Genomic DNA, 19,991 nt, shown 5'->3' with positions numbered 1-19,991 from the left:
AGATTTCAAACATAGCTTTTTTTATTTAACTCAATAAACAGATGCAAGTGGTTACTTGAACTCATGACAGTGAGTGTCTGGTTTATATCAGTTGCTAATACAGTGGTTTAATCTTACCATTATCTCCCAGGGTGAAATACAGCATGATGTACATTGCTTAATATCTATTTGTAAATTTAAAAAGAGAAATGTCATAGTGCAGGAACTGAAGAACTATTGTACAATTTACAAAACAAACAAAATGCAAACTGCCAAACTACTAAAAAAAAAAAAAAAGAAATCCAGTATCAAACCAAAACTCAGTTTTATGGCTTCTACTTTAACAGTGATTACTCTGCATATAAAGCATACTAATGTGTCATATTTCTCTGTATAAAAAGTAAATCCCAGTGGTTTGGTATCAGTTTAGGACGGACTGTAAACAGGATATAAATGAAGGGTAGAAATTGTCAATTGCACACCTTACAAACAGTATCCCTGCATATCCAGTGACTATTTGGTATAACAAAGCTTCTGAATTGCATAGGGGAAAAAAAAAATCAACACATAGTTAGACATGAGGTTTTCAAACATTCACCCCCTTTTGTGTTTAAAACTCTGTGATTTATAAAAGCAAGACATGTCCAAGCCAGGTGTAGCAGTAGCCCTCTTAATCTAACGCAGAACACATACAGCAATAAAAATCCATGTAAATAAATAAGCAATAAATAAAGCAGTAAATTAACATGTCTAATGACAACATAATTAACATTACTGTGTGCATTAATGTATATTAATACTCTAGTGATTTAACTAATACAAGTGATCAATTAAAGATGCCTATTCAACCATGTACAGTATTTGTTTCCATCGCCTAAATGAGAACTTAAAGCAAATCACAATGCATTTTGCTTTAATATTACTGTTTTTTCAAAACACAGTCTAGTCCAGAAACCCATTAGCTGCTATTCTTTGAAGTTTCTCTTTTCAATAAAGCTTTTATTGTGTTACAGCCTGTAGAAATATGCTCAGAAATGTCCTCATCTATGCTTGTAAAACAAAATATCTACAATATACTAGGATGACATACAATACTAACATGCACACAGACACTCAAACGCTTTCTCTATGGTAAAACGAGGAGTTTAAGTCCACCAGTATGTAGGAACCGGAGTAAAAGCAGAACATGTAACTGAAAATACATTTAAATTCATTAATTCATAGTTCATATTACAAAAACAAGAAGCAATTAAGCACATCATAATTATTTTTTCCTAATCACATCTATTATCACACATATACGTTTTGCTTATATAATATAGGCTAATATGTTTTACAAAATACACCTGCTGTTATTTAAAAAATAATAGGGAGCAAATTCATTTGTGTGCATTTCGTTTTCACTCTTTAATTTAAAAAAATTAAAAGAGCGAAACAGTACTTATGAACAATTCAAGCTTTCAGACTTTCTATCTTGGAATGAGCCTTCATGCTGATGGTTTCCACACAACAGTCTGGTCACAACTGCATATTGGTCTGTTTTGGAAGTAATAAAATATCTCTTGGCAATGTATTGAGGATATCTGAGTGAATCTGACTTTGATGAAACCCTAAAAAACACACAGGAAATGCTCAATGCAAATTAGAAGAATGGCTTGGCACATAATGTACCAAAACGAAATACGATTCATCCAATTTCACCTTGAAATTAATTAGACCACAAAGTCAAAAAGTACTATCTCTGAAGATTCTGTCAAATTAGTAAGAATTGAGAGGAGCATTAATCACCAATACAAATATAAGAGAAATAAAATGTTCTGATGTCAGCCTTACAAAAGTGGCAGAGAAAGGACAGGCTCTCAGCCGCATCCCATCAGCTCTTCTCTTACCAAAGCCTTTGGTCCATTGTTCAATCTGCTGGGGAATGCTGGAGGGGGTGAAAGTAGCCTTTAGCAAGCACAGTCTTTGTGGGAGCGCTGTGGCTGCTCACTGAGCTCAGGGCCCTGCTTGTTTCCAGTGAGAGACGGATCCGCAGACTCTGGGTTCTCTGCCATCCTTTCGCAGATTATGTCCACCAGTCGCTCAAATGTCTGCTTCACGTTAATGTTGTCCTTGGCACTGGCCTCAAAGAACTCAAAACCTGTTACAGTCAAAAGAAGTGTAAAAGCACTATTACATTCAAGTTAAAGGTGGCATATCATGAAAATCTGACTTTTTACGTGTTTAAGTGCTATAATTGGGTCACCAGTGCATCTACCAACGCAGAAAATGTGAAAAAGGACAACCTAGTAACTTTTTGGGTAAGCCTTTTTCTAAAAACGTGACAAAATGAGCGTGTCAGATTTCGCTCCCCCCATGATGTGGTAAAAGGAGTTTGTTATAATATTACCGCCCCTTAAACTGCATGTTTCCTGTTATAAAGTAAATCAGTGACTGAGTGAAGTAAGTCCAAACTTCACTTTGGTTTTTCCTCCTTTCAGTCATCTTAAAAAGTCTTGAAAATAAGCAGTCTTTCATGTTAAATTTAACACATAAAATGCATCAGCTGTAGCATGTATAATGTATAATGTTTTCAAATGGTGAAAATAAATAAAGGACATTAGTCATATCAACTTTGTTTTACTTACTACTGTTTATAAGCTGTTTAATAGGTTAAAGAGTGAAGAATTCACTGGATGATGTTAATTCACTGAATAATATTCTCTGGAATATTGGAATATAACAAACAAAACATCGTATTTTATTGTATTTTTCAACTGTATGTTATATCAGAATTACTAATATTGTTTTCGTCATTCTCTTCTGAAATGCCTGCTGAAAGCGCGGTTTATCTATGCATTACACAGAAGTATACTCAAACTGTGATCGCTGGCGAAGATAATAATAATTTCCACAGAGTTGTATATATTTAGAAGTGTATTAGAAAAATAATGGTTATATAATAAAGAGTTATATAATTGAGGGTGTTTTAAACAAGCGAATCTTGTTAAAAGTTACATACGGTAACCATCAGAGCATCAACCCGGTGAGTGAACGGCAAAATGAAAGCGACTTCACGAGACGAATGATGAAAATAGACAACAGAGAAAGAATTAAATGCAGTGCTTTTATTTTCAACATGAGCTCATTCATGGCTGTATTATTTGATTAATGCAAAGTTACGTTTATAGGCACAGGATGTGTGGATGTGATCTATGTGTGACTCCAACTTCACGAGGCTTATGGTGAGCATATAGACAAAAGAAAGAGAATTAAATTCAGCGCTTTCATTTCCAACGTGCTCATTCATGGCTCTATATTATTTAATTCAGGCAAAGTTATGTTTATTGGACAGGACAGGACTTTACAAATTATTTTACGTGACTGTAAGTTTGTCTCTATTTCTTAGAGCCAAGCTGCATAAACTAGCTACATATCAGGCATTTATGTATCACATCTATTATGAGCATCAATGGCTTTTATATTAAATAAAGTTTACTAATTACAGCAAAGCAGGAAAGTGGGCTATGCTTTACCTTTGCACGCAATGCGCGCAATTCTCAAAACACCCACAAGATGACAGCATTTATTGGTGTACCCGATATTACAAAACCGATAACCGATTATGGTAAAATGCTTAAATATCGGTAAATCGATATATCGGTCAATCTCTATTTGACAGTTTAAGTGCAAGAAGACATGAAAGAGAACTCAGACCGATTGTTTCACTAGATAAGACCCATTTAGAGCCCTTTGAAGCTACATCAGGGCCTAAAATTAACACTCGCCAAGCGCCAAATTTGAGTAAAAATCGGCCTTGGTGAGTATGTGTAACCTTGTCAGTCGCCAGTTGGCAGGTAAAACCTTTACGAATTATAACAATGCAATGTAGTGAGAACAACAGACAGTTTTTAAAGAGGTTCGCTGTTTCTGACATAAGCAAATAAAATAATCTTTTCTGAAGACAAAATCATTGTGACTGATTAGCTGTTTTGTCATAAGCAACAAGAGTGAATCAAATAATACAGGCTGATAAGGTCAGAGCAGTGTAATGCCTAGCTTGTCCCTAGACAAGGGTCCAATAACTTTTATCTGAGATTTCGGAAGATTTACCTTCTTTATTTCAGAAGATTAACTTTTCCCTTCTTCATAACTTGAGAATGTGGTGACACATACCTGGGATTACGCCAGAACGAAACGCAAACATCAGAAAGTCATGACGGTTCACTGTGTTTTAGCGAGAGATGGTGTTTCACTGATGATGGATAAAAGAGAGACTGGCTTGTATTTGATACTGTACGCCTGTTTCACACATACTTTTCCGCGCTCATGTTAATGAATTTGAGCGTTCACGCTGCACACGGTTGTGGTCCGGCAGGCGTTCCAGAAGCTGTGCATCTGCAGCAGTATAGCGATCGTTTCCACACCTATTCTTTTTTTTGCTGTGATGGACGTGCTGATTTAAAGTGACAGCTCATTGTTTGCACTAAATATGAACATTCATTGACACAAAAATGTAGTAATTACACCATAAACTAATATAATTAAAGTAACTGCCTCTTTTTGCAAAAATAGTTTTGGTAACACTTTAGAACACTTATTTACTATTAACTACAACTTTTCCCTCAATAAATTCCTAATTTGCTGCTTCTTAATAGTTAAGGTAGTTGTTAAGTTTAGGTATTAGGTAGGATTAGGGATGTAGAATAAGGTCATGTAGAATAAGGCATTAATATGTGCTTAATTAGTACTAATAAATGGCTAATATTCTAGTAATATGCATGCTAATAAGCAACTAGTTAAGAGACCGTAAAATAAAGTGTTACCATAATTTCATGGCCGGTTAAAAAAAAATTTCTGGCTGGTAAATTTTCTCACATCACCGGCCATTGGCAGAAAAGGCAAAAAGTTAGTTTTAGGCCCTGAGCTGCACTGAAAAAAACCAAAACAAAACATAATTTCAGAACAATCACCACAGATTAGCATCACGCAAAGTAGGGCTTTGGAAAAATGTGTTGTTGAAGTAAATCATTTGGGAGTCATTGAGCAAATAAGGCAAAAATAAATGCATAGACAATGAAAGTGTTTTTTGACCTTGCATGCATGTGAACCTGTTGTTGGGGACTCCTAAAACCAAAATATAAACCTTTCAAAACATTAAACTAAGCTACAAGAATCCTACAATAAAGGAAATTCAAGCAGAAAACATTTTAGTTTAGGAAAACCCACCTAGCTGTTCAGACAGCTGTCTTCCTCTCATAGAAGCAACTACTCTCTCGTCTTCCATGTCACATTTGTTTCCCACCAGCAGCACTTGAGCATTGTCCCATGAATATGTCTTAATCTGTGTGGACCTAAAAGCAGTAAAGGGGTTATTAAAAAAAACATCTGAACTGCATAAATGCTACTGTAATTAAATAAAATTAACATATAAATGTTAAAAAGAAAATATTTGTAATTAATATCGATGATAGAAAGAAAACATAGAAACATTAGACATATAGAACTGTTCACAGTAAAATCAACAACACACATTTAGAATATAGGGTGAAGTTCTATTTTGTGTTGACTTTTGACCAATAAGACTGTCATTTCAGCCTTGTTCAGACTGTCAGTCAAAATTTTTCTGCATATCCGATTCAAGTCTGAATGGCAAAAAATCAGTTTCAAGTCACATTCATATGTGGATTGAAATCCTATTCGAATCGCATTTCTGGAAATCCATTTCAGTCTGACCAGAGATTTTGCATTTTTTGCCTATGTCACTCTCTTATGCAACATAAAACGTAAACATGTCAGACGTTGCTTGTATAAAACATGCCGAATGTCTTTGCATTTCTGGAAAACGTTTCCGCCTGACCACTCAGATCAGATTTTATGTAGGATTTTTGCCTACATCATTCTCTCACGCCACATAAAACATAAATACGTCAGACGTTGTTTGTAGAAAACATGCTGAATGTCTTTGCAGAAACAAGGGTGTGTTGTTGCAAAGTCAATGATATACGCAATATTATCCAGCACAAAGGCAACATATTGTCACGATGCAAGACAACATCTGTATTGCTGTTATTGTTTTTAGCACAGGTGTGCCAACACAATGCCTATGCTAAACTGCATTGATTTCTTTGCCATAGAAACCACTGCAGACAGAATTGGATTGGAACAGATGCAATACACATTGTGGACATTCAGAAATTAAAATCATATTCCAATCGGATATGCACAAAAATCGGATATGGATTGACAGTTTGAACAAGGCTTTTCACTGCTGCAATTGTGTTGCAATTTCATGTTAAGAGTGGAGAAATTACTTGTCGCTGGAATCATATCACATCGCACCTGGTTGTTGAAAATGGTTTTTGACAGTCTGTGTTTTGACAGAAACTAGATCACAGAACTTTATGAGCCACAGACAAAAAAAACAATCATACCAGTCCTGAACAGCATTAAAGGAATCCTCATTGGTGATGTCATACATCAGAATGAAGCCCATTGCTCCACGATAGTACGCTGTGGTGATGGTCCTGTACCTTTCCTGCCCAGCAGTGTCCTGAAATATACAGAGGTTGGAGTGAAAATGTCTTGATGGTAAATCAATAAAACACTCCTTACACTAACACAAAACTCAGGACTCCAGCAGAAAGAACAAAAGAAATGATATAGAACTCCTCACCCATATTTGAAGCTTTATCCTCTTGTCGTTCCGGTATATGGTCTTCACTTTGAAGTCTATGCCGACAGTGCTAACGAAAGCAGGTGTGAAGGAGTCATCGGCATAGCGGAAGAGAAAACTGGTTTTGCCGACGCTGCTGTTACCAATGATCAGGATCTTAAACATGTAGTCAAAGTTCTGATCCGCAGACTCTTTTTGTCCATATCGAGCATCATTTGCCGAGGCCATCTGCAACAATAAAACAAGGTGAATTATAGCTTGGGATGAAGCGGAAACAGCAACAGATCTTTTCTTCCATATTGTGTCATATATTCAAATGACATGACACAATCCAAGGACTTGGACTGGTTGTTGACTGGGTTTTAAGATGTGGGTGTTGCACAAAATAAAAATCAGATTAAAACATAACTACAAGGCTGATTATCTTTATACTGTACAATATTCAGTGGACGATGTCAGATATGGTTCCTTCCTGGCAATGTGTTGAAATAAATGTTTTCTTACTCACAGCCTGTTTGCTGAATTGCAACACAAATTCACAGTGAATAGAGGGTGTAACCTGCGCTATCCCTGTACCCTTCTGGATTGAGCTGGGCAGTTTGTGTAGCAAGGGATTTCAAAGGTTTTGTGCCAGCTAAACCCACTGCTTAGCTCAAGACCTAAGCACACCAACAATATCTTAGGAAGATTCTAATATTCCCATTTTATCACCGAAGACCAAGTGTTTTTTTTTTCCCCATAAAAAGACAAACCAACCCCTGAACGTTTATTCCTGCTCCGTTCAGTCTGTTATTTGTCAGGCCACCTGGGCAGTCCATTTTAAACTCACCTCAAGGCTTAATTCAAACATATGGTTCAGGCTAGGCGTACGAGATTAGAGCAAGAAACCTTTACGTATGAGAAGTGCTGCTACGTTCACAAGCTAATCGTCCAATCGAGACGTTTATAACAAATGGCAGCCTGTGGGAGTGAGACTGCTGGCTGCTGTATGGCTGATAGTGGTTAAGTCAGTTGAGCTCCGGTTAGCATCTATCCGCTTAACACACGGACTGATTTCCATTTTTATTCGGGTCAGTGAGTGACTGCCATCCCATCGATCAAACAGCCAGTATTCATTATAACTGCCAACGACAATGCGCGGAGCGTCAAAAGCCGGTTGACATGTTAGTTTGTAGCATACAGCGATGGATTATAACGTTACAGCAGAGGCTGTTTATGATCCATCCCAGTTAGCGATGTCAAATGAAGGTTACGCTGTTTTTAAAATAAAGCCACTGATTTTCTGACGCTTCTATGCGAATTGTTTAGCATTTCGAAATAAATGCAGGGTGAAGCGGCAAGATGTTACCAGAGAAAGCCCCGCTTACCTTTACAGGAGGTTTATTTGGTGTGGTTTGGATGCAGCTCCCAGCCTGTGCACCTGCGCTCGTGCTTTCGTCACTCGACGGGAACCAGCAGGGGGCGGGGCTAAACAATGACTGACGTGTGAATGAGCCAATCACGCTTTCGATCGGTCACCGTAGCGACTAAGCGGTCTTATCTAGAATGATGCGAGAAGCAGCAAGAACATTTGGTAGGTTTTGAGCTGTTTTTGTTTAAAATATTAAATGATATATATCCCTCCAATATGTTTCTTCATTCAAAATTTAATTTTGAAAATATGCCTTGTTACTATGCAAACATTTATAGGAAGATACAGAACATATATTTTTTACATGTAGTTTGTCTCAGTCATTTTGGAAAGCTTGGCAGGACTGGTTGGTAGAGAAGCATGTGGTTGCTGATAGTTTCACTCTATCCTTACAAGATGTACGGAATAACCAAAGAGTGCTCTGTTTTGTATGATCTGATTAATAATATTATGTTATTAGCAAAATACTTTATACACAAATGTCGATACTTTAAATCTCCCCCCTTGTTTATTGTGTTCAAAAATGATCTAAAATACTTCTCAGATGCCCTTAGTAAAATGAAAAATCCAAAGGCAGTAAAACTGTTTAATTTATTTGTATTATATAATTTGTTGTAATTATATTCTCTTTATTATTTTCGTTTAGTCTTTGTTTCGTACTTGTATTTTTGATTCTCTTTCCTCTTTCTTGGAATATTTGGTTATATATTTTGTTAGGAATCTAATATGATTCTATTGTGTTGAGCCTTCCATACCAAATTTCTTTTTGTACACGAATCAATGCCTTTTGTTGTATTCAGATTTTGTACTCAATAAAAAAAAAAAAAAAAGGTTTTGAGCTGTTTTAATTTAATACTGTAGATGCCTATTTCATAAGATGTCATAATTTCAATAAAATTATCACTGTCATAATTTTGAGATACAGTCATAATTATAAGATCAAAAATCTGAGCTATGACATAAGAGAAATTATGATCTAGACGTCTAAACTACTACATTTCTAAGTCATACATACAAAGACAAAAAATTATTTTTATGAGATTAAAAATCGCAGCTATTTTGGAGTTTAGATTTTGGACATTCGGCGCTGCTGCTTTTCTGTAACATTGTTACAACTATTATTTTTGACATAATTTGACTTGATAGTGACAATCAAAATAAAATGACAGTCAAAATTATGACAACAAACAGACATGTTTTTATTTGACTTATGACATAAATTATGACTTACGTCATTTTTTCAGAACTTTAAATATCATAATTATTATTTTTGTCATCATTTTGACTTCAAAATAACCACAAAATAAAATATGTCAGTTAAAATTATGACGACAAATAGAAATGTTGAGACAGTCATACTTTTATTTGACTTATGCCAAAAATGATGACTTTTTTGCACGTTTAATGTCATAATTTACATTTTTTTTTGCTTTTATCATTTTGACTTCAAAATAACAAAATAAAATGACAAAATTATGAAAACATTCATTTTTTTCTGAACTTTTAATGTCATAATTATTATTTTTATCATCATTTTGACTTCAACATAATGAGTTTAAAATAAAATATTACAGTCAAAATTATGACAACAAATAGAAATGTGGAGACAATCATAATTTGATTTGACTTATGACAAAAATGATGACCTGTCATTTTTTTGAACTTTCAATGTCATAATTTTAATTATTTTTTGCTTTTATCATTTTGACTTCAAAATAACAAAATAAAATGACAAAATTATGACAACATTCATTTTTTTCTGAACTTAATGTCATAATTATTATTTTTGACATCAAAATAATCATCAATCAAAATCAAAACATGACAGTCAAAAGTATGACAACAAACAGAAATGTTGAGACAGTAATAATTTCAACTTTTTGCCATCATTTTGACCTTTTATGTCATATTTTTGTCATTATTTCAACTTTTCATATAATAAATTCAACTTGATATGTCTTAATTTTGATGTATATCATTATTTCAACTTTTTGCCTAATTCCATTTTTTTTTTTTTAATCTTATGAAACTATATATTGTGTAAATGGGTTTCCATATACCACAAATGAGTCCAGCTTACTAATATTTCTTCGTTTATTGGCATTGGGAACAGGAAAACAATCACAGCAACATTAGTAACAGCGTTGTAGTGGTAAACAGTACTGTTGGGATTGTCAGATCTGCGACAGAAAAAGACCAAACGGAGGTGTGCCGTGTGGATACAGCCAGTCGAAACTTCGCATGGCCACTCAGCGTTTCTTTCACCACATGAAACATTGCTATAAAGAGCACAGACTGACATTAAAATGAACATACAGCCAATATTTAAAAGCCCCATTTACTGTAACCCAATTACATACAAAGATTCCACTGTATCCAATATTAAAATTCATACCATGGTATAAAAAGGACACAAATAGTCTGAACCGAGTCAGAAAGACTGGAAATCTGCTATTAATCATGAATACTCTTAAATAAAAGAACTAAAAGAAAAACGAAATGCTCAAATCAGCATGTTACTGACAGTAGTAGATGTCATCAATGGAAATTAGCCAGTGGCAACATGGAAATTACAGTACAGCATGGATCATGCTTGCTTGGCACTTGTACTGTCATTGGCTATGTCCCTGTGAAGAGCAGAGCACTGATCGATCACCAAAAACCAAAGAACACAAAAGGTCTGGGACACAAAACTAACTTTGGCTTTATGTGTCGAAGCACACAGCTCTCGTTTTAAAACAAAACTCCTCGCTCGTGTTTAGACATCATACATTTGTAAAGATGTTAAGATACCTCATATATTTTTCAGTGTGACCAGCACAGAAAGAGAGAGAAAGTACACGTGTGGTTTAAGGACACCGACCGCTTCCTATACAGCTAATGTGGGTTTCCAAGCCAGCCCAGCCTTCCAGAGACCAACTTACACACAGGGCGCGTACACATGCTGGTTACCCTGCAGATCGCGGCGAATCTGTACGCTAACAATGACTCCAGCCCTTACAGATGGAGCGACGTTTGGCAACGACAAAGATATCTTCTAAAGTGCTACCTAGAAAAGCTGTGACTTACAATGTAATAATGCTGACGCTCATGCTTTGGATGGAGCAGAACAGAAAAATAAACAAGAAACGTATGTAAACCATGTGAATGCCTTAAATTAAAGCAGCATTCCTACAAATAAAGGTGAGAAGGGTCAGATGAGTATAATCTGTGCAAAGGAACAAGAAAAAAGAGCCACTGTGTTCGGCTGGAGTGGTAAATCCTATAAACGTGGCTCCAGTTCCACTATTAAGCACTAGGTGGCCTCACATACAAATACAAAAGATCACAATCATGGCTCGACTTCAGTCTACAGATTTTATAGTGAACCAAGGAAGACGGCGGTCACTACGTGGGTACCCTCAAGCTGTTTGCTACATGAAAGCAATCGTTTCTTTGAATCCTGAGATGTTCTGTTGTGTTAAGGTTAGGTTGTTTTGTTCAGCTAATAACAGACCAGCTTTTAAGTCAACAGTGTATCTTTTAAAAAACATTTTAGTGCACATACGTCTCACATAAAAAGTGTCCTGTTTAGCAATCAATATGTTCGGACGGCTCCGCTTGTTCGTTAACTTTAACCCTGGGATGTCACAGGAAGACACTTGAGGACGTTTCCTCTCAGTCCATAACACACAGGCAGTTTTACGCTTGAGCCGAAAGTCACGAGACCGAGAACGTTTTAAGAAAGCGTAGAATAGGAGCCTTCTCCAGTGCAAGGTGACTACTGTATAAAAAAACGTCCCGTGGAAGCTTTCCTACCTCTCCTTTGCTCTCTCTGCGTCGCCTCCGGCCGAGGAAGCTAAGAATGGGATGGAGAGGGGTAGGGAGGTGCTGAGGAAGAGGTACGAAAGAAGAAAGAATGCGGTGAAAAAGTGCACTAGTGTTATGTTCCCAGACGCAGACAAGACACGCTTTTCCCTTCTTGGTCAAGTTCTCTATCTTCGTCGTCTGGTGGCTCGCCCATCTTAAAAGACATTGTCCTGCAGCCGGGGGAGCGAGCGGTCAGGTTGGCGTGCGGTGTGCGGGGAGACGGATGTTTGGCTTCTGCATCTGTCCTGGAGGAATCTTGTGCGGTGGAAGTGAAGTCTTCGTCCACGGGGCTCTCGACGTCAGACTCCCCTTCCTCTTCTAAGGTCAGTTCGAACTGGAATTTCTCCCCCGCTGAGGCGATGCCTCCACCCATCGCTCCCATCCCGACCACACCGCCCTTGTCCTCAGGGGTGGAGGTGGGACTGTGAGGGATCATGCTCTGGTACCACTCACGGTTGTCCTCTAGAGTGTCGAGAATCTCCTGGGCGTCAGGGTGAACCAGATCCGCCCAGGTCTCCCATAGCGGGTGCACGATGTAGTCAATGAAGCCCACCTGATGGACGAGGAATTAGGAGTAAATATGAGTTTGTGTTGTCATTATACAACAGTGGATTTACACACTTATAATTGGTAACTCTGTTGATATATAAGAAATAAACAGTACATCACAGTTGAGGTCAAAAGTTTACATACACCTTGTAAAATCTGCAAAATGTTATTTTACCGAAGTAAAAGGGATCATACAAAATGCATGTTATTTTTTGTTTAGTACTGTCATGAATAAGATATTTCATATAAATGACGTTTACATATAGTCCACAAGAGAAAATGACCCTGTTCAAAAGTTTACATACACTTGATTCTTAATACTGTGTTTTTTTTTTGTTTAGTGATAGTTGTTCATGAGTCCCTTGTTTGTCCTGAACAGTTAAACTGTCTGCCGTTCTTCAGAAAAATCCTTCAGGTCCCACAAATTCTGTGGTTCTTCATCATTTTTGTGTATTTGAACCCTTTCCAACAATGACTGTATGATCTTTTCACACTGAGGACAACTGAGGGACTCATATGCAACTATTACAGAAGGTTCAAACACTCACTGATGCTTCAGAAGGAAACACAATGTATTAGGAGCTGAAGGTGAAAACTTTTTGAATTTGAAAATCAGGGAAAATTTAACTTATTTTGTCTTCTGGGAAACATGTAAGTATCTTCTGTAGCTTCTGAAGGGCAGCAGTAAATGAAAAAATATGACATTTAGGCAAAATATGAAAAATGTATAGATCTTCATTCTGTTCAAAAGTTTTCAACCCCCCGGCTCTTAATGCATTGTGTTTCCTTCTGGAGCATCAGTGAGCATTTGAACCTTCTGTAATAGTTGCATATGAGTCCCTCAGTTGTCCTGAGTGTGAAAAGATGGATCTCAAAATCATACAGTCATTGTTGGAAATACACAAAAATGCTGAAACAAATTTGTGGAACATTAAGGATTTTTCTGAAGAACAGCAGACAGTTTAACTGTTCAGGACAAACAAGGGACTCATGAACAACTATCACTAAACCAAAAAACAGCTGTTACTTCAGGTAAGAACAGTATTAAGAATCAAGTGTATGTAAACTTTTGAATAGGGTTATTTTATAAATTCAAATATTATTTTCTCCTGTGGACTACATGTAAACATCTTTTATGTGAAATATCTTATTCAGGTCAGTACTAAATAAAAAATAACATGCGCTCCTCTTTTTTTGGTAAAATAATTGATATTTTGCAGGTTCTGCAAGGTGTATGTGAACTTTTGTATTATTATTTAGAATTATCTTAATATATTAGATAATGTTGTTATGCTTTTGTAATTTTAATATTTGCTTGAATTTATTGTTATTTCAGTTTTAGTTTTAATAATTTTTGAACTTCAACTTAAATTGATTTAGTTGCCAACTTTTCTAATTGACGTTAATTTGTGTTTTGAAGATGAAAGGTCTCATGGGTTAGAAACAACATGAGGATGAGTGATTAATGACAGAATTTTCATTTTTGGGTGAACTATCCCTTTCAGGCCAGTTGTGGCGTATCATTTCTCACTTCCCCTCACTCACCTGTGATTTCTCAATGGAAGCATTGTGTTTGTCACACATGGGGCTGATCTCCATACCCTTGTCTCTCTCTCGGTCCCCCTGAGTAAAAAACTCCACCATAATGCGATCCGTCCACTGACGGTACAGCTCCAGGGGCTTTGTAGGGTTGCTCAAATCAGCACAGTGCACCATGTTCTGAAGAACCTAAGCATTAACCACACATTTTTAATTATACATCTTTTCCATACGAAGCAAAAATGAATTTCTAACAATATAAAGTGACTCAAAATATACCTGAATGCGATCAGAATAGTTGTCTAACAGCAACACGCCCAGACTCGTCACCTTCTTGGTCTCTACCATGGTCTTGAGATCGGCTAACAGGTTCATATGCTTTGACATATCAGTGGCTAAGACCTGTAAAAAGTCAAATACATGGGGTAAATAAATAAAACCACGTGTTGGTTGTAGCTCTCAGACTTGGTCATCCTCATCATTGCCTCACAGATTTGTCATTGCCTCCATTTCCTCACCATGTCAATGACCATTTTGCGTAGCGACTGCCTCTGTTTCTTTGTCAGGTTCTGGAAAATGTCACAGTTTTCTTCCTGCAGCAGTTTAAAGCCAACGGCCAGGTGGTGGTTCTCCAGAACAGAGGAATCGTTGTACATGAGAGCCAACTCAGAGTCTGAAAAAAAGTATTAAGTTTTTAGTCAACAACACAGAGTGTGCAACCGCAACGACAAGTTGCTGTTGCTCTGCCGTGACCACTCACTTGTGTTGATGAGGAACTGGTTGGACACTCCAGGGTGGTCCACGTCATGTATTGCACTAGCAAACATTGCAGCCAAGATTTCAAGGTCGGTGAATACAGCCTAACAAAACAGAATTGCAAATTTGAAACATCTTGCTTTAGAGACTAATGAGCAGATGATGAAAAGGGAGTTAACTGAGACAAACCTCAAGGGCAGGGGTGGACAAGAGGACATTGGTGGACTGGACTACGTCAGCGGCGTGCATGCTATTATGGTACGCTACATCAGAGTGGTAGTTCTCCTCCAGTGCCATCATGTAGGTAATGAAAGTGTCAACAGGTATTTTAAAGGATTTCAACAGGTCTCTTTCCTGTGGATTACAAGATATTTGTTGTAGTAATGGTTCAAAAACGCCGTAAGAAAAGTTTTTTCATTACACTTTTTGTACCTGGAAGATCGTGTACATTGCTACCGTTAGCGGTCGGTTGCCAGAATACTCAGATATCTTGAAAATATCCACACCCCATTTGTCAAAGTCCTCTAACTCCTGCAAAAAGGAGTTGGATGCAGTTAAAACAGCGTTGGGCTTTGTAATAAATACTGCAGATAAAGTCCACGTTCACCATGGTGATTGTAGATTGCTGATAGGGTGTTTTACTGGCCATGAGTGCTCACCTTGGCCAGCAGATCTTCCTGGTCAGTGCTGATGCCAAAGCGTGGGATGCTGGAAGCTGCGACACTGGAGCTGTGTGTGGGTTTCTTCACTCCACTGATCTGAGACATGGGCCGCTTTTTCTTCTCCTTCTCCTTGGTTGAGGGGGACATAATCTCCATATCATGTTGCTTCTCTGCAACACAGATTAATTTTTATAACTACATGCTCATTAAATGCACACTGAAAACCTGGGGGGAAAATGCAGCTTAAATTGGGAAATAAATGGAAAGTTATAGGACTCAAAACAAACAAATGTTACTATGTGAATCATTAATCAAACCTGAAACAAATTTATAATACTGCTCAAAATGTTCTGCTATATCGAAGCACAGAATGGTCTTCACTCTTACACTTAAAACAAAAAATAAAACTATTTTCACTTTACACTTAAAAAAACTGTGAACTGACAAACAATGAACGACTGTATTCTTATTAAATAACATTAACAAAAAATGAAAAATACATTTATTACACTATTTAGTCATTGTTTGTTAATGTTAATAAAAATACAGTTGCTTATTAACTAACATCAACAAAAAAATGAATAAATAGTGTAATAAATGTATTGCTCATTGTTTGTTCTTGTTAGTTAATACATTAACTAGTTTTAACAAATAACACTTTATGTGTTACTGTTTTAATTGTATGTGTAATATTTATATTATATATCATCTTAGCTTTATTTCAATTACCAGAAGCAAATTTTGGTAAAACTTTTCAATAAGGTGTCATTTGTTAACATTAGTTAATGTATTAACTAACATGAACGAACGATACATTTATTACACTATTTATTCATTTTTTGTTAATGTTAGTTAATAAAAATACAGTCGTTTATTGTTTGTTGATGTTAGTTCACAGTAGATTAACCAATGTTACCAAACACAACTTGTGATTTTAATAATGCATTAGTAAATGTTGCAATTGAAATTAACTAATTATTTAAAAAATAAAATAATTGAATATATATATATATTTTTTTTTATTATTTTTTTTGCAATTGACATTAACTAAAATCAATAAATGCTATATGTAAATGTATTGTTCATTCTTAAATCATGTTAACTAATGTAGTTAACTAATGTTTAACTAATGAAATTTATGGTAAAGTATTACAACTTAAACTTAAAAAATTAGAAATGATGCCTAAGCAACTAACTGAAATTAGTTTAAGTACTAATATATGGAACGTAAACCTGAAATAAAAAGAAACTGAAGCTAAATGGGTAAAAGTGTAAAAACAATAATAAAATAGAAATAAGGTTCCATTAGTGAAACTAACATATATAACAGAATAAACAGTGAACAACACATTTATTACAGTATTTATTAATCTTTGTTAATGTTAGTTCATGAAAATACAGTCATTCATGATAAGTTCATGTTAGTTCACAGTGCATTAACTAATGTCAACAAACACAACTTGTGATTTTAATAATTTAAAATCAGTGTAAATGACTAAAAACTGAAAAACATAAAACAAAATATTTATAAATACTATTATAATACTATATAAATAATAATAACACTGCTTTTAAGGAAACTTTTATCATAATATTTTTGTGTTGCTCTAAAAGTGTAATTTGAAATAAAAACATTTGAATTAAATTAGAAAAAGTACAAAAAAATCAGCTTTACCCAAGAAGGTGCTGGAGATGTACTCTGAGACCTGGTTTCCTGACTTGCTAGTCTCTGAGAGCTGGGTTAGTTCTCGATTCAGCATCCTTTTGAACTGCAGAACAGGACACAAGAACAAAACACATACGCTTTGAGAACCAGCATCTCCAATCCACTCTGTATTTCAATTTATTTAAGCCTTTCCATACTGAATCTTTAGAGATCAAAACATTGTTATTCTACAAATGTGTGCTGCATTTCTAAATAAGAAAAGTCAAGGTGTAAACCATCACATGACATATATATGAATACAACTGCATTAAAGAGTAGTAGCAGGCCTTCATTCAGTTCATCTACAGTCACTTAAGATGAGGGGCTAGACCAAGCAGGAGGAGTGCCTTTCATCTGTGTAGTGCTATTATGTAATCATACACGAGGTTTCAGAATGAAACACTTCCGACTGAGGCAGCAAAATGTACAGCAGGAGCCACACACACACACAGCCACCAGAATCACCCCAACACACCCAAACTGACATCCTCACAGCAACACGCTGCACCATCTGTAATTTATAGAGTGCCAACGAGAGCATCCCTCTCAACTTCAGATAAAAACAATGCAACACGAGCCTTACCTGAACATACATCCACGACTCAGAGAGCAAGTAATTGACGTCTGGCATTTCAGCACCAAATGAAGCTTTAACAAAACAGAAGCTCCGTCCACATGCACATGCTACAGGCACGTTCCAGATTGCCCGAGCTGCCCACTTCCATAGCAGTCTAACGGTCCAAACCGACTGCAGAGCTCAGCCCAGCACCGGTAGCTCCAGCTGCCACGGGCTGCACCTGTGGCAGGCTGAGAGCGTGTGCTGCTGGCTGGAGCGAGTCTGCATCGCTGCCGCATGCTCTGCTCTCCTACTCTGCCTGATTCATGTGTAAACATAGAGATCAGGCTCCTCCCAGCAGCCCCCTCTCTCCCTCCCGGCAGGTAGCTCCCCACTCGCTGCCGCACGCCGGCCAATCGGATGAGTTTTGCCACAGAGGCTGGGTCAGGGGGAGGCACGCGATTGGTTTCCGGCTTCAGGGCACATGCAGGGGCTGGATGGGGTGGATACAGGGGGCTGGGGCTGCACCATGTGCACTTGGTTTGAAGATGAAAGCTTCAGGAGCCACTTCATGCTTTGCGCGCATGTGTGTGGATGTGTTCTCCATTGTAATGAGCGAGGGAAATAAATAGATGCTCACTCTGACACAGAGTGAGAAAACAAGCAAATGTGAGGTGTTTTTATATTCTGAATGTTTTATATCGCACTAATGCTCATATATACAGAGCAAGACGGGTCATTTTTCTTTAGATGAGAAGATGTTACTAAATGTCATCTCCACAAATGTACTGAATAATGACTAACATCAACAGTTTTTATGTAAACCATGTGAACAGGGGCAGTAATTTATTTTGATTTGTATGTTAAAAATACTGTTCTAGTGTCTATAAATTGTATATTGGATTAGATGTGCATTATCCTTCACTATCTGGGGTCAGTACTGAAGGATTGGTTCACTTTCAGAATAAACAGGGTCCTGATAATTTACTCATCCCCAATGTCATTCAAAATGTTCTTGTCTTTTTTTCTTCAGTTAAAAAATAATTAAGGTTTTTGAGGAAAACATTCCAGGATTTTCTCCATATAGTGGACTTCAATGGGAATCAGTGGCTTAAATGTCCAAACTGCAGTTTCAGGGCAGCTTCAAAAGACTCTTTACGATCCCAGCTGAGGAATAAGGGCCTTTTCTAGCGAAACGATCGGTCATTTTCTAAAAAAAAAAAAAAAAAAATGTATATACTTTTTAACCACAAATGCTCATCTTGCACTAAGTCTCCGATGCGCATTTCTGACTTCACACATTACGTAATCACATTGGAAAGGTCATGTGCGGTTAGTTCTTCATCTGTGTACTTCAAAAAGTTCAAAAAGGTAGGGTAGGATGAAAAACTCATTTTCTCCTCCAACTTCAAAATCGTCCAACATCATTGTTTTACATTTTTGTGTAAAGGGTGTTTGACTTTCTTTGCACGTTCGATTTGTAAACACTGGGTCTGTACTTCCACCTACATCACGCATGACCTTTCCAACATTACGCAATGTGTGAAGTCAAGCTAGTGCAAGACGAGCATTTGTGGTTAAAAAGTATATACTTTTTTTTTGTTTTTTGTGTTTAGAAAATGACTAATCGTTTTGCTAGATAAGACCCTTATTCCTCAACTAGGGTTGCCAGGTTTTCACAACAAAACCCACCCAATTGCTACTCAAATCCACTTCAATTATCCTAATTATTCATCATAACATTAACTCATCATCACAAAATGCATAAAAGGAATCTCTGATTATTTTAATAACAAATTTTTCAAAAAGTAAATCATTAGTAATCATTAGTAAATTAATAAAGGAACATCATTACAGCTATATATATATATGTAAAAACATATTTAACATACTTTGCAGAAATAAATTATTCTTGCCTCTGGCATTTTGCCTGTACGGTTGGAGGCAAGATATCCCCTTTTCATGATTGTCAATGAGCTTTCAAAACTAAATGATCTAATTAGCAATTTATTTCACCTCTAAATATGTAGCCTGTTTTCCCATCTCACCCAAACTTGTATGAAAATATGGCACTGCAAATTTGAGGACAAAAAATTAATTAATATTAATATGCAGCCCCTTTATTTTGACCTAAAATATAAGGTTTTTGCATGCACAGTTTTTAAATTGCTCGTCTCAACCAGTGCAGGGTGATTCCTGTGATTCCCATTAGTGAGAACGAAAACACTCAAATGCGCGCATGTGTGTTTGAGTATGTCTCCGCGGTGCACGTGTTTGCTGCGTGGGTGGGCTAATCTCACGTCACACAGGCTATGAAATCCCCAGAAGGA

At 36.6% G+C, this 19,991-nt stretch overlaps 2 protein-coding genes across 7 annotated transcripts in view; both read right to left on the bottom strand.

Moving 5' to 3' along the window:
* On the bottom strand, positions 1 to 8,132 carry rab3aa (RAB3A, member RAS oncogene family, a). Its single transcript, XM_051094974.1, has 5 exons — positions 8,002 to 8,132; positions 6,635 to 6,862; positions 6,393 to 6,511; positions 5,188 to 5,312; positions 1 to 2,119 (listed from the first exon to the last, which is right to left on the bottom strand). Exons 2-5 carry the CDS (start codon positions 6,860 to 6,862, stop codon positions 1,929 to 1,931), a joined length of 663 nt encoding a protein of 220 aa, XP_050950931.1. The 5' UTR covers positions 8,002 to 8,132; the 3' UTR covers positions 1 to 1,928.
* Positions 8,133 to 10,004: 1,872 nt separating this feature from the next.
* pde4ca (phosphodiesterase 4C, cAMP-specific a) overlaps positions 10,005 to 19,991 on the bottom strand; it is a 51,522-nt gene continuing 41,535 nt past the window's right edge. For 5 of the 6 annotated variants that reach the window (XM_051127796.1, XM_051127805.1, XM_051127813.1 and 2 more), the window contains 9 exons: positions 17,076 to 17,169; positions 15,398 to 15,570; positions 15,171 to 15,269; positions 14,928 to 15,092; positions 14,743 to 14,842; positions 14,501 to 14,655; positions 14,262 to 14,384; positions 13,989 to 14,171; positions 10,005 to 12,447 (listed from right to left, as the gene is read on the bottom strand). In XM_051127796.1, the coding sequence (XP_050983753.1) occupies positions 11,968 to 12,447; positions 13,989 to 14,171; positions 14,262 to 14,384; positions 14,501 to 14,655; positions 14,743 to 14,842; positions 14,928 to 15,092; positions 15,171 to 15,269; positions 15,398 to 15,570; positions 17,076 to 17,169 (1,572 nt within the window). In that variant the 3' untranslated portion in view covers positions 10,005 to 11,967. Of the gene's footprint in view, positions 12,448 to 13,988; positions 14,172 to 14,261; positions 14,385 to 14,500; positions 14,656 to 14,742; positions 14,843 to 14,927; positions 15,093 to 15,170; positions 15,270 to 15,397; positions 15,571 to 17,075; positions 17,170 to 17,688; positions 17,946 to 19,991 lie in introns of those variants that run through there. The other variant, XM_051127839.1, reaches the window with a different exon arrangement.

The sequence above is a fragment of the Labeo rohita genome, chromosome 2, assembly GCF_022985175.1.
Source record: "Labeo rohita strain BAU-BD-2019 chromosome 2, IGBB_LRoh.1.0, whole genome shotgun sequence".
NCBI classification, from domain to species: Eukaryota; Metazoa; Chordata; class Actinopteri; order Cypriniformes; family Cyprinidae; genus Labeo; species Labeo rohita.
This window is presented reverse-complemented; position numbering and strand designations above follow the sequence as displayed.

Coding starts and splice junctions, on each gene's coding strand:
- rab3aa (XM_051094974.1), bottom strand. CDS start 6,862: ATGGCCTCGGCAAATGATGCTCGATATGGACAAAAAGAGTCTGCGGAT. Junction 6,512..6,634: donor GGATAAAGCTTCAAATATGG/GTGAGGAGTTCT, acceptor TGTATATTTCAG/GACACTGCTGGGCAGGAAAG. Junction 5,313..6,392: donor TTTAATGCTGTTCAGGACTG/GTATGATTGTTT, acceptor TACTGCTTTTAG/GTCCACACAGATTAAGACAT.